This window comes from Solanum verrucosum, unplaced genomic scaffold (assembly GCF_900185275.1).
Source record: "Solanum verrucosum unplaced genomic scaffold, falcon-dt-bn FXZP01000182.1, whole genome shotgun sequence".
Classification (NCBI taxonomy): Eukaryota; Viridiplantae; Streptophyta; class Magnoliopsida; order Solanales; family Solanaceae; genus Solanum; species Solanum verrucosum.
The window spans coordinates 1,159,858-1,175,926 of NW_026020378.1; the positions used below are offsets into that span (position 1 = coordinate 1,159,858).

The 16,069-nt window shown below is 34.1% G+C and overlaps 3 protein-coding genes across 3 annotated transcripts in view; all 3 read right to left on the reverse strand.

The window, feature by feature from the left end:
• LOC125838739 (uncharacterized) overlaps nucleotides 1-16,069 on the reverse strand; it is a 212,914-nt gene that overhangs the window by 164,627 nt on the left and 32,218 nt on the right. The window lies entirely within an intron of this gene.
• Nucleotides 969-8,060, reverse strand: LOC125838730 (ferrochelatase-2, chloroplastic-like). Its single transcript, XM_049517770.1, has 9 exons — nucleotides 7,607-8,060; nucleotides 6,808-7,144; nucleotides 6,555-6,698; nucleotides 6,343-6,444; nucleotides 3,603-3,706; nucleotides 3,352-3,478; nucleotides 3,054-3,206; nucleotides 2,261-2,361; nucleotides 969-1,557 (listed from the first exon to the last, which is right to left on the reverse strand). Exons 1-9 carry the CDS (start codon nucleotides 7,690-7,692, stop codon nucleotides 1,242-1,244), a joined length of 1,470 nt encoding a protein of 489 aa, XP_049373727.1. The 5' UTR covers nucleotides 7,693-8,060; the 3' UTR covers nucleotides 969-1,241.
• LOC125838727 (serine hydroxymethyltransferase 3, chloroplastic-like) lies at nucleotides 11,065-15,634 on the reverse strand. The gene is made up of 12 exons (XM_049517768.1): nucleotides 15,490-15,634; nucleotides 15,154-15,402; nucleotides 13,814-14,009; nucleotides 13,541-13,715; nucleotides 13,334-13,451; nucleotides 13,133-13,245; nucleotides 12,912-13,034; nucleotides 12,457-12,561; nucleotides 12,197-12,283; nucleotides 12,012-12,119; nucleotides 11,670-11,742; nucleotides 11,065-11,591 (listed from the first exon to the last, which is right to left on the reverse strand). Exons 2-12 carry the CDS (start codon nucleotides 15,353-15,355, stop codon nucleotides 11,317-11,319), a joined length of 1,575 nt encoding a protein of 524 aa, XP_049373725.1. The 5' UTR covers nucleotides 15,356-15,402; nucleotides 15,490-15,634; the 3' UTR covers nucleotides 11,065-11,316.

Here is a 16,069-nt window from a genome sequence, read left to right on the forward strand (position 1 = left end):
TTTTTTTTCTGTTCCTGTTCATCCTTTGAAAGACCATCAGTGTTATACGTACCAAATAGCACGATGACTGATGTGTTTACGCTGTTCAATTGAAAAGAAAAGTTTCTTGGATATTGAACTTGAGTTTGTATCCTGAGAATGATATTGCCAAATTGTTTGGGTTGACGGATGAGGAAATTGCACGCCAGGTTTTCTTACCACCTCTCTCGTGATTTGAGTGTTTCTAAAAGATAAAAGTGTAAAGATTTGGATTGAGGGTGTTCAAACTGTGTTCATGAGTTTTCACCAAGAATCCAAGGACCTAATTGAGATTTTTTGGATAGTTAACTTTGGTTTATCACATTTTCAATTGATTTTAATGGAACGTCCAGTTTGCTTTGTTTATTGTAAAGCATATCTGATGCAAGATTCATCAGCCTTGAAGTCGATTTATTTCCATAATATTTGTTGCAACTTCATTTAGTTACTAGAGCCTTATAACTCAATACACAAATTCTAATTTTTCTGGAGTTCTCTTTTCGATTTAAGACGCATGCATTTCCACGCTCTTTTGAGACTCCAAAAAATGGACAAATTTATCTTCTTAGAACACATACAAGATTGTATGTCAAAAAGGATAATGGTCACCATACTAATCACTACATTTATGAGTTCCATATTAAGTAGGTCCTCCTTTCCTACAAAATGTTGTAATATGGTGTCTTGCTTAGATCGCAATTGCTTAGATCAACATGAGAGTCCAATTACATTGCCAGAATTCATGTTAGCTCACTGTACTAAGCTTCTCTTGAGCACGAGTGTGGGTCTAAGAAAGGCTAGACCACATTAAGCTTACCTTGCATTTCTCTCTATATTGTTTTCACGTATGAACTATTAGATCTCATCAAGATGCACTTAATTTGTTCTTGCTGTTTCTACAAATGCTTAATCAAGAGAAATCTATTGTATAATAGAAAATAATTCGTAGATTTACAAAAATAGATGATATTTGTATAGAGTCTGAAACTGAAGCCACAAAGATTGTTGCATCTCTGATTTGTTATCTTTCTACGCACAAGTGCTGCCCCAGAAACAGAATACTGGCACTTCACAACTGTTGAATCAAGTCTCTCTAATAAAAGTGATACCTAACTAAGAGAAACAACACTTGTAAATTGTTTATAAAATCAAAAATCTTTCAGGTGGCATCACAGATTGCTTCTTGATCTCTGTACTATTTCTGTAAAGAATCTCTGTCCTCCCTAAAGTATGTTCTTCTTAAAAGCCGATACCATCTTTGGTGAAAACAGAAAAACAAATGCTAAGAGTGATCCGAAAAGCATTTTCAAAAAATATTGCATGGGATCATTATCAACTTCTTCCTCTGTACCAGTGGACGTTGACATTGCCATTGTCGAAGGCAATGCTTCAATAACTGCATCTGCCAGATCAGTTATGAAAGAGGAGGTGCAATTCAGAGCAGGAACACGACCCCAATTTTCAATTCCCGATTCAAGTGCTAACTCCTTGTATTCCATATCAATCTCTTCAAGAGTCTCTATATGCTCGCTCACAAAGCTGAAATTCCAATAGCATGGATTCATTAGGTGAGATATCAAGAATAAAGCAAAGAGATTGTGTTATTTTGCAGACAAGTAAAAAGTAAGCCAACAAACATTCATATGAGAAGCACTTCCTACCAAGTCAACAAAAGCATTGTCCCTTACTAAATCCCACAACTAAAAACATATCTCAGAGACAGTTGGCTATTGTCGCTCCAAATTCTCACATCAGTTTTATGAATATGCAGGAGACTTAAAACCATTAGGATAATACCACTAACTGAAGAATTTCAAGACACTTCAAGTAAGGTAAAACATCTCACCCCCTTCTCTTTTTCTTCCAACTAATCAAAGAGGTTCTCACGGTTAATAGCCGAATTATTAATTTTCCAACCTCTCATGCACAAGAGATTAGCATCCATAAGTGACAATCCTTTCTATAAATTCAAGTTATCAATTTGGAGCAATAGGACCCATGAGTCATGTGGTCTTCCTGTTACCTTCTCCAGTAAATCAGATCTGGCTAGAGAAACCATAGTAGACTTGAAATAGTTTTCAACAAAATGTATCCATGTTAAATTTGCATGACAGCCCATAGAATGTCTAAAAGAGGTCGTTAATCTAAGAAAAAATCGACCAACAAATTGATAGCACTTAGTTTTGATCCCATGACACCATAATTCATTGAGAAGATAAGTTTCAGGTGCTAGAATGCATACCTTACTGGAACAGCCAACAGAGACTTTACACCTTTCTGTCCAAGCTCCACAAGAACTTCATCAGTGTATGGTTTCAACCATTGTACAGGACCAACTCGGCTCTGAAATGCAAAAGGATGATACTGAATTAATTCACCACAAGGGAAAAGTACCTTCATCCCACTATATTTAGTTTTTGGTATATTTCTTGTATACAGGAACTTCCCCACATTAATGAAATTGCTTTTCTTCATTTTACATAGTATAAGAGTAAAATATTATAAGGGATTATTAAACCGAGTTTGGAGAAGAAGAGTTAGGAAAATCTGAAATGTAAAGAAGTATAAAGTTGGTAAAAAAAAATGTCACGTCAAATTTGAAATAATACAAGTAAAATTCATATTAATCTGAATTGTTGAGGGATGAACTTTTACAATTTTAGGGAAGACATCATATTTTATGAAACAGACAAAAATAGAGGTGCAATGGGGAAAAGGGGAGTCATATTCTGTCTCAACCCCCAACAATCCTCCTCAAAAAAAAAAACTGTTTTTTTTAAAAAAGGAAGAAAAAAGAGTAGAAAAATATGGAACAGTTCCACTTTGACATGAAGACTGATCCGTATAAGCTCATTGAGTTTGGCTAAACTGAACTTTGAGTCATTGCAGCATGGAAAACTACGTTTATTTCCCATCTATAATAAATTACTTAGAGGGAACCATTGGGAAGAGCTGAATGTACGTGGTATTGCAGAATGTCAAGAACTACGGGTAACACAAGAAGTGATCTGGAGGACTTAAGCTTTAGGACAAACCTGGTAAGCCAAGGTATGATCATTGTTGATTCTTCTAGCTTTCAGCTCTCTCATTATCAAGAAAATGCACTCCTCCATCTGATCTCTATATGGATCACCAGCATTTTCAACATAACTAACTGGCACTCCATGGGCACTAAAGAAAATCATGACCTAAAAGTACATCCCTCTTAGAATTCAGTTGGAATAGTCAATAAGTCCCAGTGATAATAAAGAAAGGTTCATCACCAAACTAAAAGCATAACCATGATGATCAGAAACTAAGGCCACACAAATAAAAAAAAAAAAGATATGCTACCTCCTCGGGTTTAGTGAAAGTATGCAACTCCTGCTCAATCAAGTTTGCCATGGACTTGATGTAACCTTGTCGTTGGTACCAGGATTCAATGACAGCAACTGGCAGTCTGGACAGATAAGAGTCTTCTCTGGGAGTACACAAAAAGTTAAGATATTGAGTAGAGACAGGAAAAAGTATATGCATACACTTCAATTTAAGAACATGACACTCCATACATGCAGTAACCAAATTGAAAAGAAAAAGAGAGTTACTTGAAAATATTCTGAAGAGCACGGACACTTGAACCAGTTGTAGAGATAGAGTATTGAGGATATAAAGGCAGTACAACAAGCTTTGTAATCCCATCTCTTTTTATCTGCACCATAACAGGGAACTCAAATTTAGATCAAACTTAAGACCTACGAAATTTCCAGCTCACAGGAGATGAGTGATTCTTAGGTCCATTCAATCCAACCATTCATTTGGGTGTCCTCGAAAGGATAACTGCTGGCTGGGATCAAGTAGATGTAGCAAAACATGTTCCACCCAAGAATTTCAACACATAAATCTTTTTATCAAAAGTATCAGCATATAACTATTTGATTATATCTGTACATAAAAGCAGTGAGGTTGTACTACAAGCTTGCTAAGAAAAACAGAGCACATTAACAAGACTTTGCTAACCAGAAGCCAAAACTATCACATCAAGATAAATTAAATGAAAAAAAAGCATAATGAATTTTCTTCAGGTAATACTGCCAAACAATGTAATCAGAACACAACACATAATTGCTAAAACTATCAATTTTGCTTCTTACAAATGAAAATGGACATGATTATCTTCAAAATGTGAATTACTCTTGGCCAGGCTTCAACAAAAAGGATTTATTTACCAATCAAAATATCAGTAAACAATAGTATAGATCACTTTTGTTTTTTGAGGTGTATAGATCACTGAATATTCTTAGCATAATTGATTTAAACAAATGCCAGAATTAAACGTTAGCTCCTCATAAATGGACATTGACAGACAAGTTAGTTTATAATGTGAAACATTCTAGTCGTGGACTAAGATGGACATTATCCAGACTTGAAAACCCAAAAAACAAAAATAAGAAGCTATATTTTAACATATTGCAAGCTGAAAAGGGGTTCTTTAGGAGAGTTCCTCACATTTTACTACTTCGATCCAGATTTTGCTTGTAAAAAGCTTGCTAGTCCTCCAATTTTAGTTCAGTAGTACTTATCAAACGTTTTTTTAGTTGAGCAGTAATTTCTTTTTTATCAGTAAAATGATGAGCAGTACTTATCAAACAATTCTTTTAGTTGGATAGTTCCTTACTTCTCAATAAAACGTGCACATCCTGATAAAAAGGAGAGTTGGCTTGAAATGCTTTGGTCATGTCCTAAGTAGACCTTCCGATGCAATGGGTTCTAGGTGTGAAAAAACATACTGAATAATAGGAAGCTGTCTCAAAATACCAACAATCTCCCAGAATCCATGCAACTTAGAGAAAGATAGAGCACAGTGAAAGAAAAAGATCCCTTAGCAGTACCACTCTAGTTGAGATTAAGGCTAGTCTACTTGGTATGTCTCCAATTAGCTAAGAGTCCTTTTGATCTTGTCAGGGATTGTATACGTCAATAGAAAATCTAGTAAAATTCACGGCTTAGAGACCCTAATATATTGAAGATTGGAAATGGAGCTAAATAGGAATGAAATGGGTACTGAGGATTCATATAAACCCCACTAGCTCGGGATTGAGGCTTAATTCTTGTTAAACATAGGGTTCAGTAACAGATATCTTATTCTTCTATTTCATGTACGATATTTATTCTAGGTTTAGACATTTTTCACATGCATGGCTGCAAGCAAATCAAGTCCAAAGAAGATATTTGACTAGGCACTTATTTAAGCTAGATATGAAGTCCAGTCCAGTTCAATTACTGTTGGGATTAACAAAAAACGGAAGATTTTCTGCGGAGGAGGAGGACGAGAGAGGAGAGGAGGAGATAACACAAAGAACACAGAAACCTTTAGCCCAATATCTTCCCTAAAACTATATGAAGGGAGGAGCGAGTGACAGGTGTCTTTCTTCTTCTTTATTTCTTTTCTCCTTTCATTTATTCATTTTTGGGCAGGGAGACGAAGATACAAATAAATTAGATATCTCACGATCCATTAAGTAGAAAAACCATCTGTTATTATTGTTGCTAACTTAATCCGTTATTATTCATCTTCTACTTTCCCCAACAGAAAGTTTTTCTAAAGCTACTAGTATAAAAGAAGATTTCTACAATCAAGATCCTAGATGATATTGCTTTAGGGTAAGAAAGTGTAAAATCATAAGAACCTTGAAAGAAACGGAAAAGGGAAAAAAAGAGAAGATATTATGTACATATACCTGTAGAACTGCAAGAATAGTAAAGATGAGCTAAACTCCATTTTCTATGTTAAGCTCAAAGTCTAAATATGACAATGCAACTCAGGACATAGAACAATTGCAGCGACCATGTAATACAAGTTATATATAAACATATATATAGAATGAAAAAGCATATGGTATACCATTATTTATACTCATTATACTGTAAAATACAAGCCGGGATTTGTAGAATATGTGCTACAGAAAACATATTTTATGTCATAAGGTCACAAAATGACAGAAATCAAGAAACACTGCCAAAGTAGTTGTAAGATGTGTAGGATCTTATGGTTCTACCATTTTTTATTCTACCTTACAGAATTATTCTATTTTTTAGTGATTCTTTATTCTTATTTAGTAGTAAGATTTATAATTTGTGCTTGTTAGTTAGTACTTCTGTGAATTGTGCCCATGTTCGAGCTCTCAAAACAAATTACATTTATTTGAAAAGTATAAATGAAACTAAAGTTCAGATGACTTGTTGAGATTATCGTAAGCACATGAGAGAAGACACAGACAAGATCAAAGAATAGATCAAGACAAGAAAATGTCAACTGGAAGGAGCAAGGATGCATTTTGAGCTTACCTGGTGAACAGCTTCCTCGGTGAATGGGTGCCAGTACCGCATCGCAATATAGACATTAGCCAGGACTTCCTTTGTTTCCAGTGCCATTTTTAGTGCACTAGCCTGTAATGATGAACTTAAGAGGGTTAACAAGTTGAAAATGACACCAGCAAAATGAAATAAAAAGAACTTGTTAGCACAGAGCACATAAATAAACAGAGGTTTTTCTGTACCTGCTCATCTGTTATTTTTCGTAAAGGAGAACCACCTCCAATTGCAGCATATCCTTCCTTACTTTTCGGAGCTCGGAGAACAGATATAAGTTGTGCCAATGGGCGCTGGAGAAATCGGAACAATCTGGGGAGACGTATAATATCCTGCCACGCGAGATTCATACCATTAGCATAAACACAAATAATGAAACTAAATTATTCAAAATCTTCAGCTTAGGAATAATAAAAGGAGTTAGACTGATTGTTAGCATACAGGATCAGCAAATAAGTTGAACAGAAAAGGCTGGACATCATGAAGCGTGTCTGGTCCTCCAAGATTCAAAAGTAGCACTCCGATCTTTTCTTCAGCTGTCTGTGAAGAAGACTCAACGATGCTCCCCGGATACGTAGACAATCCAACAGAGCAGAACGTCTTGCCAACTACATCTCTCTTGTGCACTGGGCGATGTAAAGACAATCCCCCAACTACACTGCCTTTTTTAAGAGTGGGTTCAGAAGATAAAACTGTAATCTCTCGCTCATCAGAATTCATTTCTCGCCCACCATGTGAGGAATGGCAAGCAGGCATTAACCTTTTCTGCGAGCAGCATCTGCCAAGACAAAAATTCAGGTTCAGCACTTCATTTTGGCATTCAAATTAGCAGGGAAATGAAAAATCTATGTCTATCCCATCATTAAAAAGGTTCGTTTCCCCTCACAAGAGAGTATATCGAGTCATCATACTTGATACACTCCCTCTATTAGATTGTCATTACAAAGTTATATATATGTAAAGAGTAACTTCCTAAAATTTGTCAACAAAACATTTTCCCCATATTATAAGCTACCACATGACCCCATTCTCCTACCAAACCCAAAACATCCGAAACATTTCAGCAAGATTCTAACTTTTCAAACAGTTAGTCATATAATTGATCAAATCAAACGTTACAACAAAGAAAAAAGGACTGCATCCTTATAAAAACATATAATTGACAATAACAGAATCTAAGAGCAACCCATATGAAAAAAGAAAGGAATTTCCAAGAAAATGAAAACCCATAAAAGCTTACATGGAAGAGTTAGAAGTGAAATTGGCAAAACCAGAACTTGAAACCTTAGTGGGTTGAAGAAGTCGAGAGATCGTCCCTGTTTCCATGATCTACTATTTGATGATTTTCTTCTATCAAAATTTTCCAAAAAGAGATCTCAGTCTAGTTTTTTATGGGTCTGAAAGAAAAAAAATACTATTAAATGGAGAAAAATGTATAGTTTGTGGGAATTTTTTGTGAGAAAAATAAAGGGGTTGGCTAATAAAGTAAAATATTGAGAAGAGTCAAAGAAATGTAGGGTTTATGGAAGCTAATTGGATGTATAAAAAAAGAGGAGAGTCAAAGGGAGAGGAATAACGAAGACGTGTTCATAGCTAGTGATGGAGCAACTCACCTAACACCATTTTTCTTCCTTCGAACGAAACCGCCAACCCCGACTCTTTCTTTTTCTTTTTCTCTTTTGGGGGCTATTAAACTACTCGCTCCCGTTTTATATTAGTTGATCATTTTCTTTTCACAAATTAAAAAAATTATAATTAGGAAGATAACATTTTCAAAATGGATTAGTTGTAAGGGTAATATAAAGAAATTTTAATTAATGTTTTCTTGATTTAATAAGGTGAATAATTAATTTTAATAAAACGATCAATTAATATGGAACGGAATGAGTATCTTGCGGTACACTCTTGGCATAAAATTTGGCATTTAGCTATGCAGTTTTTGATTACCATTTGGATATTTGTGTAAAATTTAGAATTAAAATGCATACTTTTGTTTGTCAATTTTATAGTCTCAAATGATATATTGGTAGTCTTGCATTATCTATGTATATTAGTTTTTAATATAATAATAAATCGTATAATATCAGAAGTTAGTAGAAATGATTGGCAAGGCATCTGAACTAATCATGTGAGCAGTTAGACACCTCACATGTACTTATATAATACTCTTTTGTCCAATAATAGTTGTTCATCATTGACTTAGCACATTTCTTAAGAAATAATAAATAATAAGAGTAATATTATTATTTTATCCTTTGACTTTATAAAATTTAATGTTTTGAGAAATATATTAGATGATAAATAGTAGTATTTAATAACAATGGTAAAATAGACACAAAAGGTAAATTATCTCTTAATTTTCTAAACTGAACAAGTATTGTTGAATAATTATTTTTAGTATAATGGACAACTATTATTGGACGGAGAGAATATCTATCCGAACTTCTAACTGTCTTCCTCAATTTCTAAGCCCCCTCCCCCCCAACAACCAAAGTTTTATTCAAATTTTTTAGTTATTTTATTTACAACAATTGAGCTATTAATGTAGTAGTCATTCCATTTTAATTAGAAACGGATTTAAAATTTGAAAGTTTTGTGTGTTATATTAATAAAAGTGTAAGAAGATGAAAATATACTAAGACTGAATGTCACCCATATAAGAATTTATAAAGACTTATTATAATTGTTCAACACTATACGATTGTCTGAAATAATAAGTATGGAACAAATAGAGATAGAGATAGAGAAAATCTGACTCTTTTTGAATGGCAAGTAGATCACCAAACTTCTAAAGTTTATTGCCTTTGATAGAGAATTGATAGGGGTTGCTACTCAAGACTGAATGTCACCCATACAAGAGTTTATAAAGACTTCTTATTATTGTTCAACACTACAAGATTGTCTGAAATAAGTTGCATTTTGTGATCTTCCGCTTCAGTCTGCGTTTTTCGGATAGTGGGGATCCGATGTTGATTTCCGATTTAAATGTCAGCTCCAGGTTTGGGGTGGCCCATCTGATTATGAATATGAAGAAAAAAAAAAGGTAACCGCCTGGAGAGTCGTTTTTTCGTTTTTAAGTGGAATGTTCATTATCATAATAAGTAGTCGATTAGGAGAACTGCTATCTCACTACAGAGTATACTCTTCCTTATCTTTCATTATTCATCTTTTATGTCCGTTCTGCGGCTGAAGAAGAGCTAAGGGATCGGTCCGAGATCGAAAGAGCCTTGGATCAACTTGAATTGGCCAAGATTAAAGAAAATTTGACTCATTTTGAATGGCAAGTAGATCATCAAGCTTCTAAAGTATATTGCCTTTGATAGAGAATTGATAGGGGTTGCTAGTGCTATTATTTGCATCATGTGTATATCCAATAGGTGTTATTGGTCGATCGAACAAAAAATTAATAATTTTATCACAAAAAATATGAAATAAACATCACTAAATCAATATCTCGAATTTTTACTAACTCTGAAAAAAAGAGAAGAACAGATATATAAATACAACTACATCAAGTAAGGAAGACAAATGGGAGAAACACAAAGCAATGCAATATGATATTTTCTCCGTTCCCTTTTAGCTGTCATGATAATATTTAGCACAATCCTTAAGAAAAAGATTAACAAAGAGGGTTGTTTGACCAATATTAATATATCTCTTATTAATTCTTTAATAGTTATCTATATGTGTGCATCTTAACTCTAGAATAATTAATGTTAATGATAAAATTTGAAAAAAAATAATTAATTTTCTATTAATTAATTAAATTGATAACTAGAGTACTTTGGAATAAACATTTTTAGTATACATGACAATCGATAAGAAATGATGGAAGTAATATACAATGCCAAGGTCTAATTGCGTGACCGCACATTAAACAAAAGGGAAAGTGGTCACTGCTATCACTAATTTAATAGCCGCTTGTGCTAAATTAGGTAATAAATTGATAGTTAAGTTAAAAGAGTTAGTTAGATGGCACAATGGGCACTCTCGTTAATTTTTTCTTTGAATTATTTTAAACTTAACCCATAAAAATCGAATTAAGCCAATCATTTGTTTCGGGAATCGTTTTGATAACCCTAGTCAAATTAACAAAAGTGTACAAATATTCATTTTTGGGGTCGATATTTAACTAACTGAGGTTAAAATTTTGCACTTGAAATACATATAAAAGTTGTCTTAAATCTCAAACATGTGTGTCTAGATTTGTTATGCCAAATTAATTCAAACTTACTCCAAATTAACTCGAATTAAAAAAAAAAATAACTCCATGCATCATACCGAACAAATATTTATAAAAACAACAAAAAAAACCTAATAAGCTCATTCAACACTATTTTTATTTTTATTTTTTAAAGTATGTATGAGTTTCATCGTATACAATGAAACGCATGCAACTCATAATACACAAGTGAAACACACATGCTTAAAATGAAATGAAATTAGCGTGAAATCACATGTCAAAACGTTGATTTCATCACATTTTATATTGCAATATGAAGTCGCATTGTCTACTAAGATTTTATATATGTCTAAATGCATAAGCAAAAAAACAAGCATATGCTTTTGTCTGAAGTTCACTAATATTTGGATATTTGTTAAAAAAGAAAAGGTTATGAGGGATAATAATACTTAAATAAGGCAACAGAAATAGGACAGCCCTGACATATTTACGGTGAAATCACATATGTAGGATTTTAGATCTTCAAATTCCAACAGATTGACATGACATAAACTACAATTTCCATGATATAGTTTTCAAATTTGATTCAATTGTTTTTGCAACAGCCATGGATTATGAATCTGCTACATTTCCCAGGAGAAGAAACATAGATGATCTTCAAGTATCCATGCATGCTAAAACATTCTAAACAACACATTGCAAAATTCGGTAGGAGGAAAGGGCAGCTTGTATGTAACTATCATTCATCAGGCAATTTGGCCTTCATTTCATAAACCAGGCAAAGGGTACTGGGACGTCAAAGCTTCGACTCTTTTTTGCAAGTCCAACACCTTATCCATCAAATTAAAATCTGGGGATGTAACAACCTTCATGAAATCTTGGAGTTTGGTAGTAGAGACGGACTTTTTGGCTTCAAGGGTAATTTGCACACCCTCGTGAATGAAATCTGCAACTGCTACAAATTCCTTCTCTGTAAAACCTCGAGTGGTCATGGCTGGTGAGCCTATGCGGATGCCACCCGGTACTAGTGCACTTTTATCACCTACAATTTTGATTTTGACAGTGTAAATGAAAAAAGAACTTTAAAAAAAATGACAAACAGCGTAAAAGCTTCACTCACCAGGCACTGAATTCTTATTGAGAGTAATTGATGCCATGTCGAGTATTTTCTCCACTCTAGCACCATCAATTCCCTAATTGACAAATGAACACGGTTAACCTATGCTGGATCCTGGTGCTTACAGCCAGCATTACACAGATTAATTATAGCCATCTTTTATTTCTTTTGAAAATTTACTTTAAACAAACTAGTATATATATAGATCGTTGTCATCAAACAGTGAAAGGGTAGGCAAGATTGTTGTTGTTGTTAATATAATTTGTTTTTGTTTACCTACAAAATATAAGTCCATCCCAGTTACACAATAGAAGGGAAACAGAAGGCATAATTGAGAAAACTCACCATGGGTCTCAAATCCACAAGAACCAAATGATTGTCACTCCCTCCTGAGACCAGCTTGTAGCCTAATTCCATTAATCGGCTTGCAAGTGCTCTACAGTTGGCAACCACCTACAAGATAAATATTAAATGAAGTCAAATTCCAACAGATAGAGCCCGTGTTGAGGTAAAGAAGCCAAAAATCTTACCTGGTTCTGATAAACCTTAAATTCAGGTGATTTGGCATGCTTCAAGCAAACAGCTAGTCCTCCAATTGTGTGATTATGAGGACCACCCTTCAAAGAAAAACAATAATATTGACAGATCAATTCAAGGAATCTAGATCATATACTAATATAGAGTCCAAAAGGGAGCATTGTTCTTTCTTTGGTAAGATACTAGCAATCAAGGAACATATTTCATAAAACAAAAGGAGAAAAATGGATAGTCAAAAGCAAAATGAACTGACCTGCAAACCAGGAAAAACAGCATTGTTTATGGCGGATTCCAGATCCATTCCCAGAACTGGATCTTTTTTGAAGAAGATCATTCCACCTCTAGGACCTCTAAGAGACTGAACAGACAAGTCAAAGTTAGGCAATAGTTAATCAGATATAACATTATATTACTCGGTAACTACTAAAATATTTGAGTTTAAAGATGGAGTTAGTAGCCTTCCCAAAGTTCCTCCATCTTCTGTATATCCTTAAATCCAGCCTACTCTCTTATATCTTACTTTGAAGAATTGCTAAGGAAAATGAGACTTGATACATTTTTGGAGATCTAACAGCAGAAGCGCATTGGAGAGATAGAGAAGTGCAACGAAAATATAATTGATATAACTGTTTAGCTTTCTTTTAAGGAGCGGGGAAGGGAGGGATATGCTGAGAACAAAACTATTAGCTTGGCAAGAAATTACAGTACCTTGTGAGTAGTAGTAGTAACAATGTCACAGTATTCAAATGGATTAGCAAGTACAGAGGCAGCTACAAGCCCACTGATATGAGCCATATCCATCATTAGGAAAGCTCCAACAGCATCTGCTATCTACCAGGATATACCAGAAACATAATATTAGATCCCAAACACACAGAACAGCAAGAAGATGTTAACAACGTAGAGATCCAATTATTATATAATTGTACCTTTCTCAGACGAGGATAATCAAAATCACGCGGATATGCACTAGCACCAGCAATAATAAGCTTTGGGCGAAAAAGATTCGCTGTTTTCTCCAGCATTTCATAATCGAGAATACCTGTTTAGAATTAAAACAGACTTCCAATCAGCTGATAATTCTATTAACAGTCCAAATGCAACAAGTTAAAGTGGCCCACTGTTGTTACCTGTAGATTCATCAAGTCGATAAGGCATGGATTCGAAGTAAATCGAGGTGCCTGAAACTCGTCTTTTTGGAGTCATAAATCCATGGGACAAGTGGCCACCATGAGGTAAGTCCAATCCCTAAGGTACAAATCACACAATATAAATGTCAGTCCATGCAACTACTAAAAGACCAATAATAAGAAAACTGCTTACTAGTTACAACTAACCATAATCCGGTCATGTGGATTAAGAACCGCTGTGTAAACTGCAAAATTTGCCGGAGAACCAGATAATGGTTGAACGTTCACACCCCATTGTTTTCCATCTAAGCTAAAGGCAGCCAATGCTCTTTCTTGACAGAGAGTTTCCAACTCATCGATGTATTCATTCCCACCATAATATCTGATACAATTAAGAACTAGAAAATTGTCATTAACAAGCTTATATAAGAGAAGACACATTTTCTGTAGGGGCGAAAAATCTATGATCAATGTCTTCACCTTTTGCCTGGAAGCCCTTCAGAATATTTGTTGGTAAGGCAAGAACCAACTGCTTCCATCACTGCTCGAGATGTGAAATTCTCAGAGGCAATAAGTTCTAAGCTCCTAAATTGGCGTTGCTTCTCTTTGTCAATAATAGCACGAACATCAGGATCAGCTTCATGCAACCCATAGTCTTCAAAGTTGCTCCCAGCACCTAGAGAATGCAGCTGACACCAATGAGTAAATGAAGAAAGTCTAAAAAGTATATATCATCATCATACACACTTATGAGGGATATGTCACCACCAGAAATGGATTTAGTCCCAGTTAGTTTTCACATTCCTCGTCCATCAGAATTGAATTCCGTACCTATTAGTTTTTATATCCCCACGGGGAAATGAAAAACAAACTAAAATGCTCAATGAAAATCAGTTCTGACATCAATTATAGTCTCTGCATTGGTTCCAAGGAGCTGATATAACAAGGTGGATGGATGACTCTTAATATCTGTTGTTGGTAAGCAAGAAACGACACTTGCAATCCCCACATTTCAGAAAACTGAGGTCCTCCAAATAACACATTCCAGCTTTACATGAGCTAACAAGTTCATCCCATAAGGCAATTGGTGTATCGAATTGGATATCAAAATAACGTTCAAGAGTACCCATTCACACATCATCAAATCAACGACATTTCATATCAGGAGTACAGAAAATTACATTTAATATTGGGTTATTGGGTAAACCGATAACCCATTAAGATTGTAATAATTTACTATTTTACCCCTATATAAATATTAAATTAAATATTAGTGCCTTACACTTCAATTCACACTTCACATTAACTTTGAATTCAAAACTTCACATTATACAAAATGTCAAAACCTATCGTCTCTATTTTATGAGAATAAGAATACTTTCATGTAAGTTACTATTGTTTTTGTTTAATGAGCCTTCTCTAAAGTTAGTTTCATTAGAGTATGAAGAAGTCATATATTTGTTTTATGAGCATTTTTTTATTGGTTAAATCGAAAACCGAACAATTAAGAATCAAAAAACTGATAAACTGAAAACAGATAAAAAAAAAATATTTTTATTGGTTTAGTGTATTTCAAACCGAAAACCGATATACATAAAACAAAACCAAACCGACCAATGATAACTATCCTGGGACTCTTCATAAAAAACATAATCAAGGATCCATCAAGCACCATTTGTACTAAAGGAGAATCTGACCAAACCGAAAAAAACCCTCCTCCACCAATAAAAAACAGATTTTTATACATCCAAAATAGTTCTAAAGAACATTTTTCATATGCATATACTATTTAGAACAAAACAAAAAAATTTACAAATTACCTACAGGAGAAGAAGAAGTAGGCCTTTCCGTAATCAAGCTCCATTCAGTTGGAGTTGCTCTGCAGGGCTTGACAGAGCATAACTTTACCCGACTCGAATTTACATTAATACCAGCAACCCCTTTTGAAGGAAAAGCCGACCCTTTAACCCAAAGAGGCTGCAGAAGAGAACTCATAACTCCAGCTCCGCAACAAGCTTCCATGATACAATTAATTAACAGTAACCCTTTTACTTCAAAATTCAGTTATTCTGCAAATAGAAAGAAAAAAAAATATTGTAACTTGGAAACAGGGGATTCAACTGAAGATTTTTTACAAGAAGTATAAATCGTTTAACCTTATTGAAATTTCGCTTTATTTTCAGTTTTGTGTTTGTACAACTCTGGGAATATATATGAAGAACACAAGGTGAAGAAAAAGAACCCTAGCTTGGAAATTCGCGCGCCGCTCATGCACTAATATCTGGAATATGTAATTCAATCGTATATTTTATTTTATTTAGGGAAAATACATAAAAAAAAAAAAAAAAAAACCTGAACTTGATCGAATAACTTACTTTAATACTTAAATTACACGGGCGTTTAAATACCCCTTAACATTTTTGAAGTGATTTTTTTTTCATCATGAGACTATAACACCACTCTCACCCGCAACATCATAGCCACTTAAGCGTCACATCATAACCATGTAGGTACCATGTCATTAATTTTTTATTTTTTTTTACTTATTCACTATTTTTTCTTAAACACTTTTGAAAATTAATTATATCAATTAATTAATTTATAAATGCATACCCCACGCCTCTCTTTCTTCTTCCTTGTTGTTCACCATTATTCCAACCTTTCATACTTTCTTTTCTTCTTCTTCACTATTCAACAATTTTTAAGTCACTTTAAAGAAGAAAATTCACTAATATT